This window comes from Trichomycterus rosablanca, chromosome 8, assembly GCF_030014385.1.
Source record: "Trichomycterus rosablanca isolate fTriRos1 chromosome 8, fTriRos1.hap1, whole genome shotgun sequence".
NCBI classification, from domain to species: domain Eukaryota; kingdom Metazoa; phylum Chordata; class Actinopteri; order Siluriformes; family Trichomycteridae; genus Trichomycterus; species Trichomycterus rosablanca.
In genome coordinates this window covers 22,176,259-22,197,506 of record NC_085995.1, presented here as the reverse complement: position 1 = coordinate 22,197,506, position 21,248 = coordinate 22,176,259, and the positions used below count along the sequence as shown (strand labels likewise).

The following is a 21,248-nucleotide window of genomic DNA, read 5'->3' as shown; positions in this document are numbered from 1 at the left end:
CTGCTAGATATATTTTATTTTAAAAAAAAGAAGGAAATTTATTATGGTGTATGGTATAGCACGTACTGAAATGTGATGTGTTTTTATGTACAGTACAGACTACTGTGTATTGTTGTTTATTATTGTGTATTGCAGGAGTGTCTATTCTATAATTTAAGATTTAAGGGAAAATATACTTGTATTTATAACAAAAAAGACTGTTATAAAAATAAAAATTAGAAAGGTTAGGTAAGGGGGTGGTCAGGCACGAATTAATTCTGTTTACATGATTTCTTATGGGAAAAACAGGTTTAACTAACGAACATTTTGACTTAAGAACAGCCATTTGGAACCAATTAAATTCGTAAGTCAAGGGTCGACTGTACCACTGTAGACGAAATGTACGCAATATACGTAACTATACGTAAAATACTCACACAAAGTACGTAAATCACGCACATTACACATATTGGGTAATTTACGAACCGTACTCAGTTTACGCACATTCATCAAGCACACTTATTACATTATTGTAAAATTACAAGAAATTCAATACAAAGAAAATCAATACATTTTACAGGAGTGTAAAATTTCATAGTCGTTGCCTGGTGATGGATTGACACTCTGTTCTCTTATTATGCAAGCCATAAGAGGGTGTTAATACATCGCAGGGAAACACACGCCGTTCACACAGCAACACTGACCAGAATAAAGTGGCTCCTAAAATAATAAAGCAATAAGCCACGAGAGACCATGCGTTACTGCGAACGACGGTCCACATAAAATATAATAAAATACAACAATGTTCAATTAATAAATGTTTTTATTTACAAAAACACTTACAAAAAGCATTCTTCCGCGAAATCACGTAGTCCGTTAACAGTGTTGCTAGGCAACATGAGGGCGAACATAACAGTCACTTTTTCTATTCAGTGGCGTATTAATATGGAATGATGTGAGGTGGTCATAGGTGTGCGTTTATCGGGGATTTTACAACGGCTTCGAACGCGGCTCAGCCAATCAGATTTTAGGACCGGAATTATCCGTTTTATAAATAAGAATTCTAATACTTCGCTCATTAGCTATTATTTTTGCCTGATGTCACTCGATTGCTCTCGCCTAGCATCATGTGATTACAGTAAGAAACATGGCGGACGAAGACCAAAACACAGAAGTTCAAAACAACGAGGAGAAAGGAGAGAATTCAGCGGTGACAGCAGCTGAACCAAGTCATGAACCAAACCAGAACCACGGAGAACAGAAGGAGAAACCGGCTGAAAGCTCCTGGTCGGCACCAATTCTGTCTCTGGCTCGAAAAGCGACCGAGACTATCAGCAGTGCAGGATTGAGGAACTCATTTTCATTATACGATCCTGTTCAACCCAAACCTGATTCACCCAGCAATGAGAATTCCTCCTCGGACTCTGCTGGTTTATTCAAACCTGGTAAACACGATTTACAGATGTTTAATCCTCACACATATATTATTTGGCATTACTGTAAATCAGCACTGAAATACTGGATAAATCACTCAGCTGTCAGCTCTTATGCACATTTAAGTTCTGCACAACACTTAATAATGTTGCCAATGGTGTCGTTTTATTAGATTTATGTGTGTAGTTTGCATTTTCTCCCTCCCACATGTTTCCTCCCAAGACATGCAGTCAGATTAATTGGAGCTAATAAAATTGCCCTTGGTGTGAACGTGTGGGTGTATGTGTGTGTTTGCCCTGTGCTTGACTGGTGACGTGTCCGAGGTGTTTACTACCTTTTGCCTGGTGAATTGTACCCAATGTACATAAATAGGATCAAGTACTGTCAAAACATATATTGAATGAATGAACCAAAGTATTGTTTGAGTACTTGTTGGGAAGTGTGTTTTTTGCCACTTATGTTAACTGTGTAAGGTATTACAGGGTATGCAAAAGTTTAGGTCCCCCCTGGCAGTCAGGGGACTGTACGGGGCCCTCATTAAGCCCTGTTCATGGCAGATTTTGAGTTGCTGTCCTGTCATAGAATACATCTTTTTTCCACTTAAATTTTTTAACTGACTTTACAGATTTTTTTATTTACCTTGCAATGGTTTCTGTGCTACTGCCTGTCAAACAAACCTACAACATAATAGCTTTTTTAAAATATCCATTTAAATAAACAGACCATTAAAATAATGAGCAATTTGGACTTAATGATGTGAATTAGCTTCACATCATTTAATGTCTCCATCCATTTTAGTTTAGTTTAATTTTCATACCTGTGAGTTTTTATACTTACCTTTAGTTGCTGGCTGTAACTGTTTTTTTTTAACTCACCTAGCCATTGGTGGTGCACGGATCAGTGCTCTCTTAGTGTAGGTCCCAAGCCAGGATACGTAGGAAGGGTTGCATCAGGAAGAGCATCCTGCATAAAAAAAAACCGATGTCATAACTAATATGTGGATCAGAAGTCAGAGTAATACAAAGATATACATTCTATGTTTACAAGTAAACCAAGTGGAAGGGTAATAATGCAAGGATCATCCAAGGTGGTTTAAAATTGTTTAATCATAGTGTAGATGGATGGCGAAATGGGTTAGAGATGAAAGTTCTATCGGGAGAAGGATGCTAAGGATGGAGATTACAGGCAGGAGAAGGTGTGGAAGGCATAAGTGGAGGTGGTTGGTGTGACAGAGGAGGATGTACATGACAGGGCAAGATGGAGATTAATGATCTTCTATGGCGACCCCTAATGGAAGCAGCTGGAAGAAGAAGAAAAAGAACTGGTTTCTTACTGGCCTCCTTAAATTAAATCTAAATATAGCCCAGCTACAATATCAGTTAGAAATACTTATACAAAGTGACCAAATACATTTTAGACATAACATTTGGTAGTGATACTTTATTTGTTTTCCTTGTCCTGTACAATGTGTACCATTTGCTTGTAGCATGTTTAGAACTTGTGTTTATGCTCTGTTTTTTCAGCAATTAAGGATCCAATGACAGTTGAAAGGTCCAATTTGTTGAGCATGATGAAGCTGAGTATAAAAGTTCTGATCCAGTCTTCACTCAGCCTAGGCCGAACGTTAGATTCAGAGTATCCACCACTGCAGCAGTTTTTTATTGTACTGGAACACTCCCTTAAACATGGTCTAAAAGGTAAAGTTTTGGCTTTTTGGTAGATCACTTGGCCTGATCTATGTAAGAATGTACTGTATGTAAACTAACCCTTTCCCTTCTTATTGCATAATGAACCCTATGCAGTAAAGAAATCCATTATCGGTCATAATAAATCAGTCTGGGCTCCCTTGGAATTGGTGGAGAAACTGTGTCCAGAGTCTGCTGATCTTGCCATGAGTGTGCGAGATATGCCTGGAATCAAGTGAGTCTCAAGTCCCATGTGTACCTACTGCGAACTGTTGTTTTTTTTTTTCCAATCAAATTACTATTATTTTTTTATCTTTGGCAAGCATTTTCAGAGTTTCTAAAAACCCAGTACATTTTAATTTTCATTCTTACTTTTTCTACTACTGTATTTGGTTAGGTATGGGAGAAACAAATCATTATAGTTGCCTAGATTACAGGAAAGCTCCCTTAGTAAAATATTCTTTTATAACGTGAGGATATGTCAGTTAAGTCAGTTATAGGCATTAAAACCAATCAAATCAAATAATTATTTTTGCATAGGACTGGACTTGGACGAGCTCGAGCCTGGTTTCATTTGGCCCTCATGCAGAAGAAAATGGCTGATTACATGAAAGTTCTCATAAACAGAAAAGACCTGTTGGGGTAAGATAATCACAAATATTGTATAATTATCTGGTTGTCTATGCCTCTGCTATAAGATCTTTTTGTGTCATTTGAATGTTATCCTGTCTGCACAATTCAATTGAAAAAAAAAACTGAAATCAGTTAGAAGGGATATATCATTTTAAATATATAGAGTGATATATAGAGTTCCATATTATTGTGCAAACCATTTATCAGTGGGATTAAAAAAATGTTTAGTGTTTTATTTATAATATTTTAGATAACTGGTTTTAATCCCAGACAGATCTGTAAATTAGTTTGCCAGGGGATCTATCTTAATTAAAGGGGAACTTACTTAAAGAGATAAGCAAGTGACAGTTCTCATGCAATATGAGAAAGAAGAAAGAACCTTCTAAAGTCTTGCAAAAAAACATAAAATCAATTTATTTTTATATTTGATTATTGATATTTGAGATACTGTAGAGAGAACTGAAGAGAGATCACTAGACTGTGAAAAGATGCGAGTGATTTAGAGCTTAGGCAAATACGGTCAGATAAAAGCTTATTAAAGTAAATTTCTTTACAAAAAATTAATCATAATAAAAGCATCAACTGGTGTTCCAATTCAAATCCATTCCAAAGCTGTCAGTTGGGCTGAGGTCAGGGCTCTGTGCAGGCCAAACAAGCTGTTTATGTCTTTATAGACCTTGCTTTGTGCACAGAGACACAGTTCTAATACCCCTGACTCATGCCAACCACTTTTTATACCTGTCCGAGTCCGGTTCATACAGTAAGCAATATTGCAAAGTAAAAGTCTCCAGTATTCACCATCTCAGTTCAGGCACCTTTGACCAGCCAGCAGCAGAAGCCACAATTGCTGTAGAAATGAGAAATACCATCCGCTTAGTATCAGAGCTGAGATTTTAATTCAAGAGCTTCAGATCTCAGCAGTGGTGGGCTAGCTCATTAGACCACTGCACCACATTACACTACTGTAAGTGGGCCCTTAACTTTGTATTTTAATCTTTTTGTCTTCAGGGAGTTTTACGAGCCAGGAGCTTTGATGATGGAAGAAGAGGGCTCTGTGATTGTTGGTATGCTGGTGGGGCTGAACGTCATTGATGCTAATTTGTGTGTCAAAGGAGAAGATCTGGATTCTCAGGTGAGACATGATGTAAAAGAGCGGCAGACCTTTTTGTCCCAGTGTTTGATTTAGACTGTGCTTGTGGTAACCAACCTCATCTGGGTGTTATAGGTGAACGTCATTGACTTCACACTGTACCTAAAGGACTTACAGACAGCTGAGACCCCACAAGAGTGAGTACAGTCCTGTATGATCTCTTATGATCAAAACTAATTAAAAAAAACCTACACTGCCATTAGCCTATGTTCTGAATTTAACTATTTAGATAAGTCATCCTCACAGCTGCACCTTTGAACAGTTTGTATTTATTAAATTAGACAGAATCAGTATGATTGATGCATACACTGTTACCTACTGTTACATACACATACACTCCACTACATTTCATTTTTGTTCTATTTTACTTGACAGTGAATCCAAACTAACCGCAATTCTGGACCAGAAGCACTACATTGAGGAGCTAAACCGCCATCTGAGCTGCACAGTGACTGATCTTCAGGTCAAGATGGACTCACTGGAGAAAACCAACTGTAAACTCATAGAGGAGGTCAGGGGTTTCCTAAGTTTTGTAGTCTGTATGCATTTTATGTATGCAGATTTTATGTACAGTGTATCACAAAAGTGAGTACACCCCTCACATTTCTGCAGATATTTAAGTATATCTTTTCATGGGACAACACTGACAAAATGACACTTTGACACAATGAAAAGTAGTCTGTGTGCAGCTTATATAACAGTGTAAATTTATTCTTCCCTCAAAATAACTCAATATACAGCCATTAATGTCTAAACCACCGGCAACAAAAGTGAGTACACCCCTAAGAGACTACACCCCTAAATGTCCAAATTGAGCACTGCTTGTCATTTTCCCTCCAAAATGTCATGTGATTTGTTAGTGTTACTAGGTCTCAGGTGTGCATAGGGAGCAGGTGTGTTCAATTTAGTAGTACAGCTCTCACACTCTCTCATACTGGTCACTGAAAGTTCCAACATGGCACCTCATGGCAAAGAACTCTCTGAGGATCCTAAAAGACGAATTGTTGCGCTACATGAAGATGGCCAAGGCTACAAGAAGATTGCCAACACCCTGAAACTGGGCTGCAGCACAGTGGCCAAGATCATCCAGCGTTTTAAAAGAGCAGGGTCCACTCAGAACAGACCTCACGTTGGTCGTCCAAAGAAGCTGAGTGCACGTGCTCAGCGTCACATCCAACTGCTGTCTTTGAAAGATAGGCGCAGGAGTGCTGTAAGCATTGCTGCAGAGATTGAAAAGGTGGGGGGTCAGCCTGTCAGTGCTCAGACCATACGCCGCACACTACATCAAATTGGTCTGCATGGCTGTCACCTCAGAAGGAAGCCTCTTCTGAAGTCTCTACACAAGAAAGCCTGCAAACAGTTTGCTGAAGACATGTCAACAAAGGACATGGATTACTGGAACCATGTCCTATGGTCTGATGAGACCAAGATTAATTTGTTTGGTTCAGATGGTCTCAAGCATGTGTGGCGGCAATCAGGTGAGGAGTACAAAGATAAGTGTGTCATGCCTACAGTCAAGCATGGTGGTGGGAATGCCATGGTCTGGGGCTGCATGAGTGCAGCAGGTGTTGGGGAGTTACATTTCATTGAGGGACACATTAACTCCAATATGTACTGTGAAATACTGAAGCAGAGCATGATCCCCTCCCTCCGGAAACTGGGTCGCAGGGCAGTGTTCCAGCATGATAATGACCCCAAACACACCTCTAAGACGACCACTGCTTTATTGAAGAGGCTGAGGGTAAAGGTGATGGACTGGCCAAGCATGTCTCCAGACCTAAACCCAATAGAACATCTTTGGGGCATCCTCAAGCGGAAGGTGGAGGAGCGCAAAGTCTCGAATATCCGCCAGCTCCGTGATGTCGTCATGGAGGAGTGGAAAAGCATTCCAGTGGCAACCTGTGAAGCTCTGGTAAACTCCATGCCCAGGAGAGTTAAGGCAGTTCTGGGAAATAATGATGGCCACACAAAATATTGACACTTCAGGAACTTTCAATAAGGGGTGTACTCACTTTTGTTGCCGGTGGTTTAGACATTAATGGCTGTATATTGAGTTATTTTGAGGGAAGAATAAATTTACACTGTTATATAAGCTGCACACAGACTACTTTTCATTGTGTCAAAGTGTCATTTTGTCAGTGTTGTCCCATGAAAAGATATACTTAAATATCTGCAGAAATGTGAGGGGTGTACTCACTTTTGTGATACACTGTATCTCATTCTGTCTTCATAAAGTATTATTAGAATTTTTTTATATTATTTATTTTCAAACTTTTGTGTGCTCTGCAGCTCTCAGCAGCTACAGACAGAATCAATTCACTAAAAGAGGAACATGAGAAGCTCCGCCAGGAGAACGACAACATCCTTCAGACCAGCCAAAGAAAAGAGGCGGTATAATTCAAAAACACAAAACACTCCAGTTCATACCGCTGATACCAGCTGGATATCATGGGTGTTAAATCTGTTTCTTAAACCATTTATTCAGGTGACTCTGCAAGACAGTCAGGTGGAGCTGGAGACCTACAAGCAATCACGACAGGGTCTGGATGAAATGTACAATGTAGTGTGGAAGCAGTACAAGGAGGAAAATCGTATTAGGCAGGTCAGTTACATATGCTGTTTTATCAATCCCATATCCAGAGAAGTGTGCACATTCTGATTTGCTCATTGGAGTGAACATTAATTAACATTAATTGGAGTGAACATTATTTAATGAACAATAGCACAAAGAAATGATGTTTAATGTTTTGGCTGACCAACCTGATAATATTTTGTAAAATCAAGAAATATTTAATTTGTTTACACAAGAAAAATGTTGCGAAAGTAATGAAAAGTTTATAGAATATTTAAGCTACATCATTCTGAAACATTCCACAGTAAGCAGGTATCTACAGGGGTTGGACAAAATAACTGAAACACCTGTCATTTTAGTGTGGTAGGTTTCATGGCTAAATTGGACCAGTCTGGTGGCCAATCTTCATTAATTGCACATTGCACCAGTAAGAGCAGAGTGTGAAGGTTCAATTAGCAGGGTAAAAGCACAGTTTTGCTCAAAATATTGCAATGCACACAACATTATGGGTGACATACCAGAGTTCAAAAGAGGACAAATTGTTGGTGCACGTCTTGCTGGCGCATCTGTGACCAAGACAGCAAGTCTTTGTGATGTATCAAGAGCCACGGTATCCAGGGTAATGTCAGCATACCACCAAGAAGGACAAACCACATCCAACAGGATTAACTGTGGACGCAAGAGGAAGCTGTCTGAAAGGGATGTTCGGGTGCTAACCTGGATTGTATCCAAAAAACATAAAACCACGGCTGCCCAAATCACGGCAGAATTAAATGTGCACCTCAACTCTCCTGTTTCCACCAGAACTGTCCGTCGGGAGCTCCACAGGGTCAATATACACGGCCGGGCTGCTATAGCCAAACCTTTGGTCACTCGTGCCAATGCCAAACGTCGGTTTCAATGGTGCAAGGAGCGCAAATCTTGGGCTGTGGACAATGTGAAACATGTATTGTTCTCTGATGAGTCCACCTTTACTGTTTTCCCCACATCCGGGAGAGTTACGGTGTGGAGAAGCCCCAAAGAAGCGTATCACCCAGACTGTTGCATGCCCAGAGTGAAGCATGGGGGTGGATCAGTGATGGTTTGGGCTGCCATATCATGGCATTCCCTTGGCCCAATACTTGTGCTAGATGGGCGCGTCACTGCCAAGGACTACCGAACCATTCTGGAGGACCATGTGCATCCAATGGCGGTGCCGTGTATCAGGATGACAATGCACCAATACACACAGCAAGACTGGTGAAAGATTGGTTTGATGAACATGAAAGTGAAGTTGAACATCTCCCATGGCCTGCACAGTCACCAGATCTAAATATTATTGAGCCACTTTGGGGTGTTTTGGAGAAGCGAGTCAGGAAACGTTTTCCTCCACCAGCATCACGTAGTGACCTGGCCACTATCCTGCAAGAAGAATGGCTTAAAATCCCTCTGACCACTGTGCAGGACTTGTATATGTCATTTCCAAGACGAATTGACGCTGTATTGGCCGCAAAAGGAGGCCCTACACCATACTAATAAATTATTGTGGTCTAAAACCAGGTGTTTCAGTTATTTTGTCCAACCCCTGTACATAACATTGTAAAAAGCTGGAGAAATCTCAGTGTGTTGATCTAAGTTGGAAACCAGTGTTGAAAGTGTATGACTTTCAAGGCCTTCAGACTCTTCTCGAGTTTTACGTTGCATTTTTTGATGCAGTGGTGGACTTCAAGTAACAATGGTTTCCCGAAGTACTCCCAAACCCACGTGCCTATAATAAGCACAGCAGGATGATGGTCTCTCATGCAACTTCATCTGAGGGTTTGAAGGTCACACAATTTCAATAGTAGTTTCTTTGCTTGCCCTATACAGACTAAGATTTTTCTAGATATCATAGATATAATATTATGTATAGAACATGTTGAAAAACCTCAATTATTTGCAATATTAAATTGAAACAAACTAACAGTTTTCTTATGAAATGTGGTACAAAGTGGTGAGTTCACAACCCATCGCTGCTTGTAAAATCTGATCCTTGGTGGATCTTCCATTTATACACAGTCATGATTCCTTCACCTGTTACCAATTCACCTGGTAATTGTTGAATGTTTCAAATCACTGTAACATTTTTTTTTGCCTCTGTCCCAACTTGTTTTGGAGTGTGATGCAGGCAATCAAATCTTCAGTATTACTAACATTCATGGACCTACAACATGTCTACAATAAAACATATACAGTGTATCACAAAAGTGAGTACACCCCTCACATTTCTGCAAATATTTCATTATATCTTTTCATGGGACAACACTATAGACATGAAACTTGGATATAACTTAGCGTAGTCAGTGTACAGCTTGTATAGCAGTGTAGATTTACTGTCTTCTGAAAATAACTCAACACACAGCCATTAATGTCTAAATAGCTGGCAACATAAGTGAGTACACCCCACAGTGAACATGTCCAAATTGTGCCCAAATGTGTCGTTATCCCTCCCTGGTGTCATGTGTCAAGGTCCCAGGTGTAAATGGGGAGCAGGGCTGTTAAATTTGGTGTTTTGGGTACAATTCTCTCATACTGGCCACTGGATAGTCAACATGGCACCTCATGGCAAAGAACTCCCTGAGGATGTGAGAAATAAAATTGTTGCTCTCCACAAAGATGGCCTGGGCTATAAGAAGATTGCTAACACCCTGAAACTGAGCTACAGCATGGTGGCCAAGGTCATACAGCGGTTTTCCAGGACAGGTTCCACTCGGAACAGGCTTCGCCAGGGTCGACCAAAGAAGTTGAGTCCACGTGTTCGGCGTCATATCCAGAGGTTGGCTTTAAAAAATAGACACATGAGTGCTGCCAGCATTGCTGCAGAGGTTGAAGACGTGGGAGGTCAGCCTGTCAGTGCTCAGACCATACGCCGCACACTGCATCAACTCGGTCTGCATGGTCGTCATCCCAGAAGGAAGCTGACGCACAAGAAAGCCCGCAAACAGTTTGCTGAAGACAAGCAGTCCAAGAACATGGATTACTGGAATGCCCTGTGGTCTGACGAGACCAAGATAAACTTGTTTGGCTCAGATGGTGTCCAGCATGTGTGGCGGCGCCCTGGTGAGAAGTACCAAGACAACTGTATCTTGCCTACAGTCAAGCATGGTGGTGGTAGCATCATGGTCTTCGGCTGCATGAGTGTTGCTGGCACTGGGGAGCTGCAGTTCATTGAGGGAAACATGAATTCCAACATGTACTGTGACATTCTGAAACAGAGCATGATCCCCTCCCTTCGAAAACTGGGCCTCATGGCAGTTTTCCAACAGGATAACGACCCCAAACACAACCTCCAAGGTGACAACTGCCTTGCCGAGGAAGCTGAAGGTAAAGGTGATGGACTAAACCCAATTGAGCACCTGTGGCGCATCCTCAAGTGGAAGGTGGAGGAGTTCAAGGTGTCTAACATCCACCAGCTCCGTGATGTCATCATGGAGGAGTGGAAGAGGATTCCAGTAGCAACCTGTGCAGCTCTGGTGAATTCCATGCCCAGGAGGGTTAAGGCAATGCTGGATAATAATGGTGGTCACACAAAATATTGACACTTTGGGCACAATTTGGACATGTTCACTGTGGGGTGTACTCACTTATGTTGCCAGCCATTTAGACATTAATGGCTGTGTGTTGAGTTATTTTCAGAAGACAGTAAATCTACACTGCTATACAAGTTGTACACTGACTACTCTAAGTTATATCCAAGTTTTATTTCTATAGTGTTGTCCCATGAAAAGGTATAATAAAATATTTGCAGAAATGTGAGGGGTGTACTCACTTTTGTGATGCACTGTATTGTCAATCTTCTGTAATGTCTGTTTCTTTGCAGGAGCTGCAGAAGGAGCTGGAGCTACAAGTGGGTCTGAAGCAGGAGATGGAGGTCGCCATGAAACTACTGGAGAAAGACATTCATGAGAAACAGGATACACTGGGTGCTCTGCGCCAGCAGCTGGATCAGGTCAAGACTCTTAACCTACAGATGTTTAATAAGGCCCAGGTAATACACTATGTGTGTTTGTGTACACTTAAATTATATAAAACACAGGTTAATGGGCCAAATAGTCACTACAGAAACCTCCATGTAACAGTAAAGACAAAAGAAAAGTATTCTATTAGTCAGCATTTTTTTTTAGATGTATTTATACATCCCCAAGAAATGACTAGAAAAATGACTCGAGCGTAATAGATCGCCGTGCCACCCAAGCACCTACTTGAGACTCAATCTAATCTAATTCAAGTCTTAGAGGTTTTGTTGCTGTCCCACTGATTGATTCCACTTATCCCAGCTATAAATGAGCTAGATGTCCTTCTTCACACTGACACCTACACTATATGGCCAGAATAATGTCGACACCCGACCATGAGCTTGTTAGAGATCCAATTCCAAAACAATGGGTTATTATGTTGACCTCCTGCAGCTTTTACATGTCTTCATTCCACAAAGTGATCTTTTCACAAGACCTTTGTGTGTGTGTGTGTGTGTGTGTGTGTGTGTGTGTGTGTGTGTGTGTGTGTGTGTGTGTGTGTGCGTGCGTGTGTGCGTGCGTGCGTGCGTGTGAGGGAATATGAGCCCATTCACTGAAAGAGCATTTGTGAGATAAGGTGCTTATATAGGACCAGAAGGTGCTGGTATGCATTTGACATTCCAGTTTATCCCAAAAGTATTTAGTTCAGGGCTCTGTGTAGTCAAGTAAAGGTCCTTAACACCCAACTTGTCAAAGGTTTTCTTTATGACTACTAAATTTAGTTAATTATAGTTAATTTCCCTAAGGGGATCAATAAAGTCTTATCTTATCTAAAGGTTTTCTTTATTTTCTTTTGACAAATAACTTTAATTACTATTTAAAAAGGAATCATTTGGGGTTTTTTTCAACAATGGGTAAATTTCAGACAAATATTAAAAATATAATAACTGTATTCTGTGTTCTACCAAAAAACATTTAAATACAATCCCTGTTTTTCCAGACAAGTCCAAGAATCTGTGATTAAGTACAGAGAAAGCTTTTAATGTTTTCACTGATCAGCTCGATTGTATTTTACAAATATAAACAGATTTGGAATTTGATGCCTGCAACATGACATTCAGTGAATTGGTACACGGTGTGAGTATTATGATTGGGCATAAATAGAGTATCCACCACTGCTCAGGCTTTGCGAGCAAAGATGGGTCACAAGAAGCTATCTTGCTATTGCTTGGAAATACTTCTGAAAACTGTTGTCACTTAGCACTGACCGCCACTCCATTAAGAAACGCAGCCTGGAACTCTTACCACACAACGATAAAGCCATAGAGCAATTCATTGAAAAGTTCCACAATATTCTCACATCTCTCTTTCATCCAGGCTGTCATCAGTGAACAGTGCAGGAATCAATGTCATGGTATGGAAGTGCATAGTTTCCGATAATAAAATGATTGTGTAATTAAAAGTGTAATTAATAGGGATGATGATGTTACACAGTGGTAAACATGCCTCTGTCCCAGCTTTTTGTGCCCTTCTTTGTTTGTGTTACAAATGGCATGTGTGACAGATAATATACACTTTGGGGGCAGATAAGTGTTTTAACAGTATTGAAATACAAGCTATATTTAGATTGTTTTCATAGATTAATTACTGGTCTCCTTCCTTCCCCTCTTTGCGGTTTAAGGATGTTGACACAGTGGTACAGAGGAAGGACGAAGAGGCTGTGAGACTGGAACAGAAGATGAAAGAGATGGAAACAGCAATGAAAGAGATGGAACTGAGGTACAGTTCTCCGTCATTACATTGGCTAATTATCCACAATTTGATGAGTTGTACCTTGAAACTTTTGTGGTTGAAAAGTGTTTTGATTGTTGGACCTGTCCTGACTCACCAGGTTGCAGAACACAGAGAATGGCTGCAAGAACACAGAGGAAAGCCAGAAAGATCTGCAGTCAGAAATGAAAGGGAAGGTGGAGGCTCTGCAGAAACGGCTCACTGAACTCGATACGATGAGGTACCAGCAGCACATTTACTACATTAGAAATTTTAAAGGCCACACTGACTCATAGATTTCCATGCACTAAAAGTGTAAACTCCAAAGTAGCCAAAAAGTAAGCAGAAAAGTTTATAGATACCAGTGTAGCCGTCATCCATCATCCCACAAACTACACAGATCTACTAAAATAGAGAAAAGTGCGTTGCATCGATGAAAACTATAGGAGTGATTCCCTTGACGCCAGAATCAGATTTAAGTGTCACTATATGACCTCTATAAACATATCAGAGTACAGTTATACAACGAACATCAAAATCCCATCAACCGACTTAAAAGCATCAATAAATCTCTACATCAAAGGAAAATGGCAAAATGAATGGAATACCCAGCTCACCAATAAACTATATGAAATACACCCAAACGTTAATGCCAAGCCAAGAATTCACCAGGGACGATGCATAGACCAGGTCATATACACGAGGTGCCGAATCGGCCACTCCAGAATAACCCACCAACACCTGATAAAAGGAGAAAAAGAAAAAAAAAAACTTGTGAAACCTGCCAAACACCTATATCAATAAAACACATCTTGATAGAATGCCCAAAATACACTAAAGAAAGAGAACAAGCACACATGCCAGAAACTATCAAAGAGACTCACACAAGACAACACAAGAAGACTTTTAACCTACCTTGCAACCATAAATATGGACCAAAATATGAAGACACATACATAATACCTATTACTGCCATTAAATGACACCAATGTGTTAAACATGGTGTTAAAACTTAAATAAATAAATCAGACTACAGTTAAAGTTTACATGGACTCATATTAACAGTGTGTATAGATTTGAATGAAATTGTACAAGTCATCTCAGAGTTTACTTATTGATATATACAGTTGTGTTCAAAATAATAGCAGTCCAACATCACTAACCAGATCAATCACTGTTTTTGGTAGAAATTATATTTATACATGGCAAAAAATTTACTATTAGGTGTAGTAGAGTAATAAAAAACCAACAGACCCAACAATCATGACATGCATGCTGCTGATTCTGTGTAGTTGGATGATTAACTAAAAGGGGCGTGTTCAAAATAATAGCAGTGTAAAGTTCAGTTAGTGAGGTCATTCATTCTGTGAAAAAATGGGTGTCAAACAGGTGGCCCTTATTAAAGTATAAAAGCAGCAGATGTTGTACATGCTGGCTATAGTGCATGTCTCTAAAAAAGAGTAAAATGGGTCGTTCCAAACATGGTTCAGAAGAACAGCTTCCTTTGATTAAAAAGTTGATTGGAGAGAGAAAAACATATAAAGAAGTGCAGAAAATTATAGGCTGCTCAGCTAAAACGATTTCAAATGCTTTAAAATGGCAACCAAAACCAGAAAGATGTGGAAGAAAACGTTAAACTACCATTCGAATGGATCGAAGAATAGCCAAAATGGCAAAGACTCAGCCAATGATCAGCTCCAGGCTGATAAAAGAAGGTCTAAAGTTACCTGTGAGTACTGTGACAGTTAGAAGACGCCTATGTGAAGCCAAGCTATCGGCAAGAAGCCCCCGCAAAGTGCCATTGTTGCAAAACCGACATGTGCTGAAGAGGTTACAATTTGCCAAAGAACACATTGACTGGCCTAAAGAGAAATGGCGCAACATTTTGTGGACTGATAAAAGCAAGATTGTTCGTTTAGGGTCTAGGGCCCGCAGACAGTTTGTCAGACGACCGCCGAGCACTGAATTCAAGCCACAGTACACTGTGAAGACAGTGAAGCATGGTGGCGCAAGCACCTGATATGGGGATGTTTCTCATACTATGGTGTCAGGCCTATTTATCGCATACCAGGGATCATGGATCAGTTTGAATACATCAAAATACTTGAAGAGGTCATGTTGCCTCATGCCGAAGAGGAAATGCCCTTGAAATGGATGTTTCAACAAGACAATGACCCCAAACACACCAGTAAGCGTTCAACATCTTGGTTCCAGACCAACAAGATTAACGTTATGGAGTGGCCAGCCCAATCTCCGGACCTTAATCCAATAGAGAACTTGTGGGGTGACATCAAAAATGCTGTTTCTGAGGCAAAACCAAGAAATGCAGAGGAATTGTGGAATGTGGTCCAATTGTCCTGGGCTGGAATACCTGTTCACAGGTGCCATAAGTTGGTTGACTCCATAAAACACATATGTGAAGCAATTCTCAGAAACAGTGCTTATACAACTAAATATTAGTTTAGTGATTTACAGGAAAGCTAAATATTGAAGCATTTTTCAGTTTACACAGTAAATGTTTGAGTTTGTAAAGAAAAATGCAGATTTGATGCAGATTCTATTTTTTTGAACAGCCTAATATTCCCTTTTCTTCACTTTCTGTAAAGTAATAACAAATTTGATCCATTTTAATTCATGTTTTGATTTGGAAAAGAATGTGCAGTGTTCTCAATGCATTTGTGTGTATGAAAATAAAAGCTGCTATAAGAATTCTGAGCTTTATTTAACACACTGCTATTATTTTGAACACAACCGTACAAGCAATTTTGATAACTAAGTTTAACTTTACACTAGCAGTAGATTTTAATATCAGCAGTATTATGTAGGGATTGAATAAATGTGACATGGCATAATAAAACACCCTGCTGCTCTAAAATAATACATCATTTATTTTCTTTGTTTATTTGCTGCATCATTCAACTGGTAAAGATTTCATTTAAAGCAAAATCTAGCTCTGCAGAAAAGTTAAGTTATAAACCCTTATTTTCTCCGAGGGGGTGGGGGTGATAGTTAAAATAGTTTAGATTGCAAATTTATGTTCCACACGCTTTAACCACCTCCCCACTAAGAAAAAAACGATTTTATGATCTTATGTCCTTATAAATCTCATTAACACAGAGATGGGAAATAATGAAGATCAGTGTTTGACTCCAGCTGCTTTCAACTTGATATTGCCTCATATTTCTGTTATCATGCTCACTGATTGGTACAGATCTTCATATGTTGAAGATGTTAGCGGAGTCGAAATTTGACTGTAATGTACTAGTCCTTGTTTTTATGGTTCTCATGGTTCATTGTGTTTGTGCACCTTTGTAGAGCGGGGCTGGAGGCAGAGCTGAGCAAGGAGAAGGAGCAGAGGCAAAACCTGCAGATGACACTACAGCGAGAACAGGACAGCAGTTCTGAACTGCGCACACAGTTGCAGCAGCTGCAGGGCTTGCAAGTGGTAAGTCAAGTACCAATGCTGAGTACAAAGCCAAAATACACTAAAAGTTTTGGAACACACTTGGTCTGTCCGAAAACCTATTGAGCTCTCTACATAGACAGCATTTTTACGTCATCCTACACGCTCCAGAGCTGCTGACTACTAAGGTGCCTTACTTCGAAGTGATAATCTGACTGAATAATGAGGGAACATCCAATGCTTCCTTAGCAGTAAAGGCAATCCCAGCATTCAGTATGGCACAACTGTTAATTACACATATGGTGGACGAATGCTGAGCGGCGAATTGAGTTCTTTTTAATGTAAACAAATTCTCATTGACTTTTCATTTGTATGAATTTATTTGCAAATTTGGACTGGTCTGTGACAGTTTAACTGTTTTCAGTACACGGATGGAGATGTTAGCTGGCATGCTAGCAGGTTGTGCCGCCTCACCCCATTGGTTTAAATGGCCTGAGGCTAACTGTTAGCTTTGTAAGCTAAAACTGTGGGGATGTAATCGCCATAATCACTGTCTAAGTAGTGTGTCTAAATAACCTGCCTTATGAGTTTGATGTCTTATTAGAATCCTCTCTACCCAGGCAGCTGCCTAGGTAGGCAGCAAGGTTTTTGAACAGACCCACAGTCATCCACTTCTTGATTAAATCAGTGAAGAATCCGTTTAACAAAAAACTCAAATGTACAAAATCTTCCTCTTACCCAAAATGCTGCTGCACTGTCATCCACATTACTGTGGCCTATTGTGGGATGCTTTGGTGGCACAGCAGTAATACACACTAGCCCACTACTGCTAAGATCAAGGGTTTGAATCCTAGCTGTGTTATCCCTCCCTCCTCTTGCGTCTACACAGACATGTTGGACGAAACGGCTTAGCTATTGGGAGGTGCACTTGTCAGTGCGCTCTCAGTGCTGATTCCAAGCCTGAATGAAAATGAAAAGGGTTGCGTCAGAATAGACATCCAGCGTAAAAACTGTACCAGGTCTGGTATGCGGACCAGAAAGATCTGCTGTGGTGACCCTTAATTACAGGAGCAACTAAAAGAAAAAAAAACAGGATTTTGGGGACCTGGGTTTGAACTTCACGTCCAGTCACTGTCTGTGAGGAGTTCCACGTGTTCTCTAGTGGCAGTGTGAGTGTATCATGCCCGTGAATAAAGTGGGAATTTATCTCTGCTTATATAACATTGCAGCATTTGGTGTTACTGTACACACCTACACATTTTGTGGTAGACAGACTTTTTGTGAACTTAGCCTTGTAGCTCCAGGACCAGAGTTACAAATATTAGATACCAAGAATATTTATACTGTTCAGTATTTTTGAGGTAAAGCATAATGAATCACTGACAGTGAATCACGGATAAAGAAAGGCAGCAGACAACAGATTTATTGTAAAATGTTTTGTTTGTAACAGGAGCTGCTAGACCTGCGGCAGGAGAAGAAACAGCTGCAGCAGCTGTGTGAAGAGCAGGAGCAGGCCCTGCAGGAGATGGGCCTTCATCTCAGCCAGTAAGACTTTTTCTTTTACATTACACCAGAGCACACCTTTGATTATTCCGATTGTATAACAGTTTTGTCGGTGCCTTCAGGTCCAAACTGAAAATGGAGGACTTCAGAGAGGTCAACAAAGCCTTAAAGGTAGGAGGAGGATTTTGAAAGTTCAACAACAGTTATGCTTAGTTAGTTCCAAAATAAAATAGCTGTGCAATGCATTTAAATGAGTGATATTGCTTAAAAACACAACATGTGAAATTGCATAGCATTTAGATAGCAGTCAGTTTTGGTGACACCATAGACAAGCAAGCCCAATTTTGCTCGAGTTTTGAGTCTTGAGCTGAGGTCTAGCAGTGCCAGCAAACTGGCTGGCTGCTCAACAGACACAGTTGGCTGTGTCGTAGGGAGTGAAGACGGGATGGGGCAGTTACCTCCTGGCTTTTGCGACAAAGACTCCCACTGTTTGGTTAAGGCTCTGGCACCCTTCGTAAGGATGAACAAGATTTTGAGCCAGTTTATTAGAAGGACGGTGCAGGTTGGATGTTTTGGAGACAACGTGAGGAAGGAGAGATTGAGATAGTTTGGGCATGTGCAGAGGAGAGAGGAGGGTTCTTTCAGGAGAGGGGTGCTGAGGATGGATCTGTCAGACAGTAGGAGGAGAGGATGGCCATTTTTCTCTATGGTGACCCCTAACAGGAGCATCTGAAAGAAAAAAAATACTAAAAAAAAGATTCTTTTTAAATATGGAAATTTGAAAACAGTTACAAATGCCGCACAAATAGCCAGACGTTTCATTTAATTGTTGTCAGCATGTTTGATTATTTTTGTATCTTTGGTTCTTCTCATGTTTGTTTCCAGGGTCAAGCCTGGCTGAAAGATGACGAGGCTACACAGTGCAAACAGTGCCAGAAAGAATTCTCCATTGCTCGCAGAAAAGTAAGTCTCATTCATCCGTCCAAATCCTCATGCTCACTTGTTCTGTCATCATGTATCTAACATCAGCAATATGTTCCCCTGTTTAGCACCACTGCAGGAACTGTGGGGACATTTACTGCAACAGCTGTTCGAGTAACGAGCTGGCTCTGCCCTCGTACCCCAAGCCAGTCCGCGTCTGTGACGCCTGCCATTCCTTACTGCTTCAGAGATGCTCCAGCAGCTCCTGATGTGACCGGTCATAGGGCTGATTTTTGGTGCAGAAAGAACACGTTGCCATTTGTAAGATGTAAAAAAATGTATGCAAATTAATTTCTTCTACAGGAAGTAATCAATCATATCTAAAAGAACTTATATAATGCAGAATGATGAAATGATGGAAGGAATTCATTTTAGGGAGACTACTAACACCTGAAAATGACAACTGTATCCTTCCACACATCTGCAAATGTGACTATTCAGAACTTCAGATGTCTGAAAAGGTGACAGCAAATCAGATCAGCAACAAATGCACCATACTATCCTACTGAAATCAGCCTTAATGAAAGCATTTAAGCAAGGGAAGGTCATGCATGTTTAAATAAGTGAAACAATTCCTACTGGGTTTGAGAGCTACTTTCTGCCTGGTTTATGCTTGAACGAATGAGTTTTATAAAACAACATGCTTAACTATCCATACACCTGCAGGTGCCATACTGGGCTACCTGGACTAACTTGGATTGTGTCTTTACAGTTATATGGTGTGAATATACAGTACAAAACAACATGCTAAGACACATGGACAGCTTGTTTTTGTGTGATTGTATGATGGCCATGTTTAATTTAAAATGAAGGTGATAAAGGTAATCGTTCCTTTTAAACACCACCTCCACCAGAAACATTCTCATTACAAAAAGTGCCTCTAAAACTTTATAGTTTAACACATTTACACACAGTCGAAATCAAATCATGAACCAGGCTTCACACTTACATTAGAACGTTAGACAAATCACTTCATTACTTCATATTCAGTAAGAAGGTGGTTGAAAGTATCTTTACTCTGCATGATAGTCTGCAAGACACGATGAACCAGCTCTACATGTTTATTTACACTTACCACTGTTTAGTGGGAACTCAAACCAGGTTAAATCCTGTAACACATCCTGTAACAAATCTAATCAATTATTTATGTTCTTTTCAGTTACTATTAAATGACATAAAACCTAAAAAAGCAACTGATGGGTGAAGGGTTATTAGTGTGATAAGCTGTATAGCAGTATACAGTAGCTGATGTAATGTTTCGTTATGATTATTTGCACTTGATAACATTAATAATAATAATTTAATAATTAAATAATAAATGTAATAATTTTAATAATAATTTTTTTAATTAAAAAAAAGACTGGAAAATGTAAATCAACATTTTAAGAATTTCTTTTTTCTTTTCAATTTAAAGTTTCTGTAAGGCAATGAAATCAAAATGATAAGGTTACATCACATGTATTTGAACAGCTTTTACAATAAAGTTTTTAAAATGGTGTGTTTGTTTCTGTTTATTAGATCTCAGAGAGGAAGTGACGACATCCATTTATTAGTGCTACCGAGATCAATTTTATTTTGCTGCTTGTGCACACAACTAAATAATTGAAAGTTTTTGTGGTGATCAATTTAAATGAATTCTCTGCCACTCTTACAGTCTTATTAACACAACAGCACTTGTAATGGCCAAGAAAATAATGTTTAAAAACTATTTATTTATTAGTTTCTTGGGCATGGTGGCTCAGTGGGTAACAGCAAGAAGGTCCTGGGTTCGATCCCCAGGCAGGGCGGTCCGGGTCCTTTCTGTGCGAAGTTTGCATGTTCTCCCCGTGTCTGCGTGGGTTTCCTCCGGGAGCTCCGGTTTCCTCCCACAGTCCAAAAACATGCAGTCAATTTAATTGGAGACACTGAATTGCCCTATAGGTGAATGGGTGTGTGTATGTGTCTGCTCTGCGATGGACTGGCGCCCCTCCAGGGTGTTAGTGTGCCTTGCGCCCATTGAAAAGCTGGGATAGGCTCCAGCAACCCATGACCCTAATTGGATAAGCGGTTAAGACGGTGAGTGAGAGTTTCCTGAAACTACACCACCAACAAACAATATTTATTTACTAGTGCACACAGTACTTTTTTAATGAGCCTCTTCCAAACAGTTGAGATGATCACAAGA

General features: G+C 40.1%; 1 protein-coding gene across 1 annotated transcript; it reads left to right on the top strand.

Annotated features, from left to right (window-relative positions):
* Positions 1–1,087: 1,087 nt before the first annotated feature.
* On the top strand, positions 1,088–20,581 carry rufy1 (RUN and FYVE domain containing 1). The gene is made up of 17 exons (XM_063000568.1): positions 1,088–1,424; positions 2,937–3,110; positions 3,216–3,333; positions 3,639–3,740; positions 4,740–4,863; positions 4,957–5,018; positions 5,257–5,392; positions 7,171–7,272; positions 7,367–7,483; positions 11,292–11,459; positions 13,109–13,206; positions 13,319–13,438; positions 16,513–16,642; positions 18,051–18,145; positions 18,226–18,274; positions 18,989–19,066; positions 19,153–20,581. The coding sequence occupies exons 1-17, from the start codon at positions 1,127–1,129 to the stop codon at positions 19,291–19,293; spliced, it is 2,112 nt and encodes a 703-aa protein (XP_062856638.1). The 5' UTR covers positions 1,088–1,126; the 3' UTR covers positions 19,294–20,581.
* The last annotated feature ends 667 nt before the right edge of the window (positions 20,582–21,248 follow it).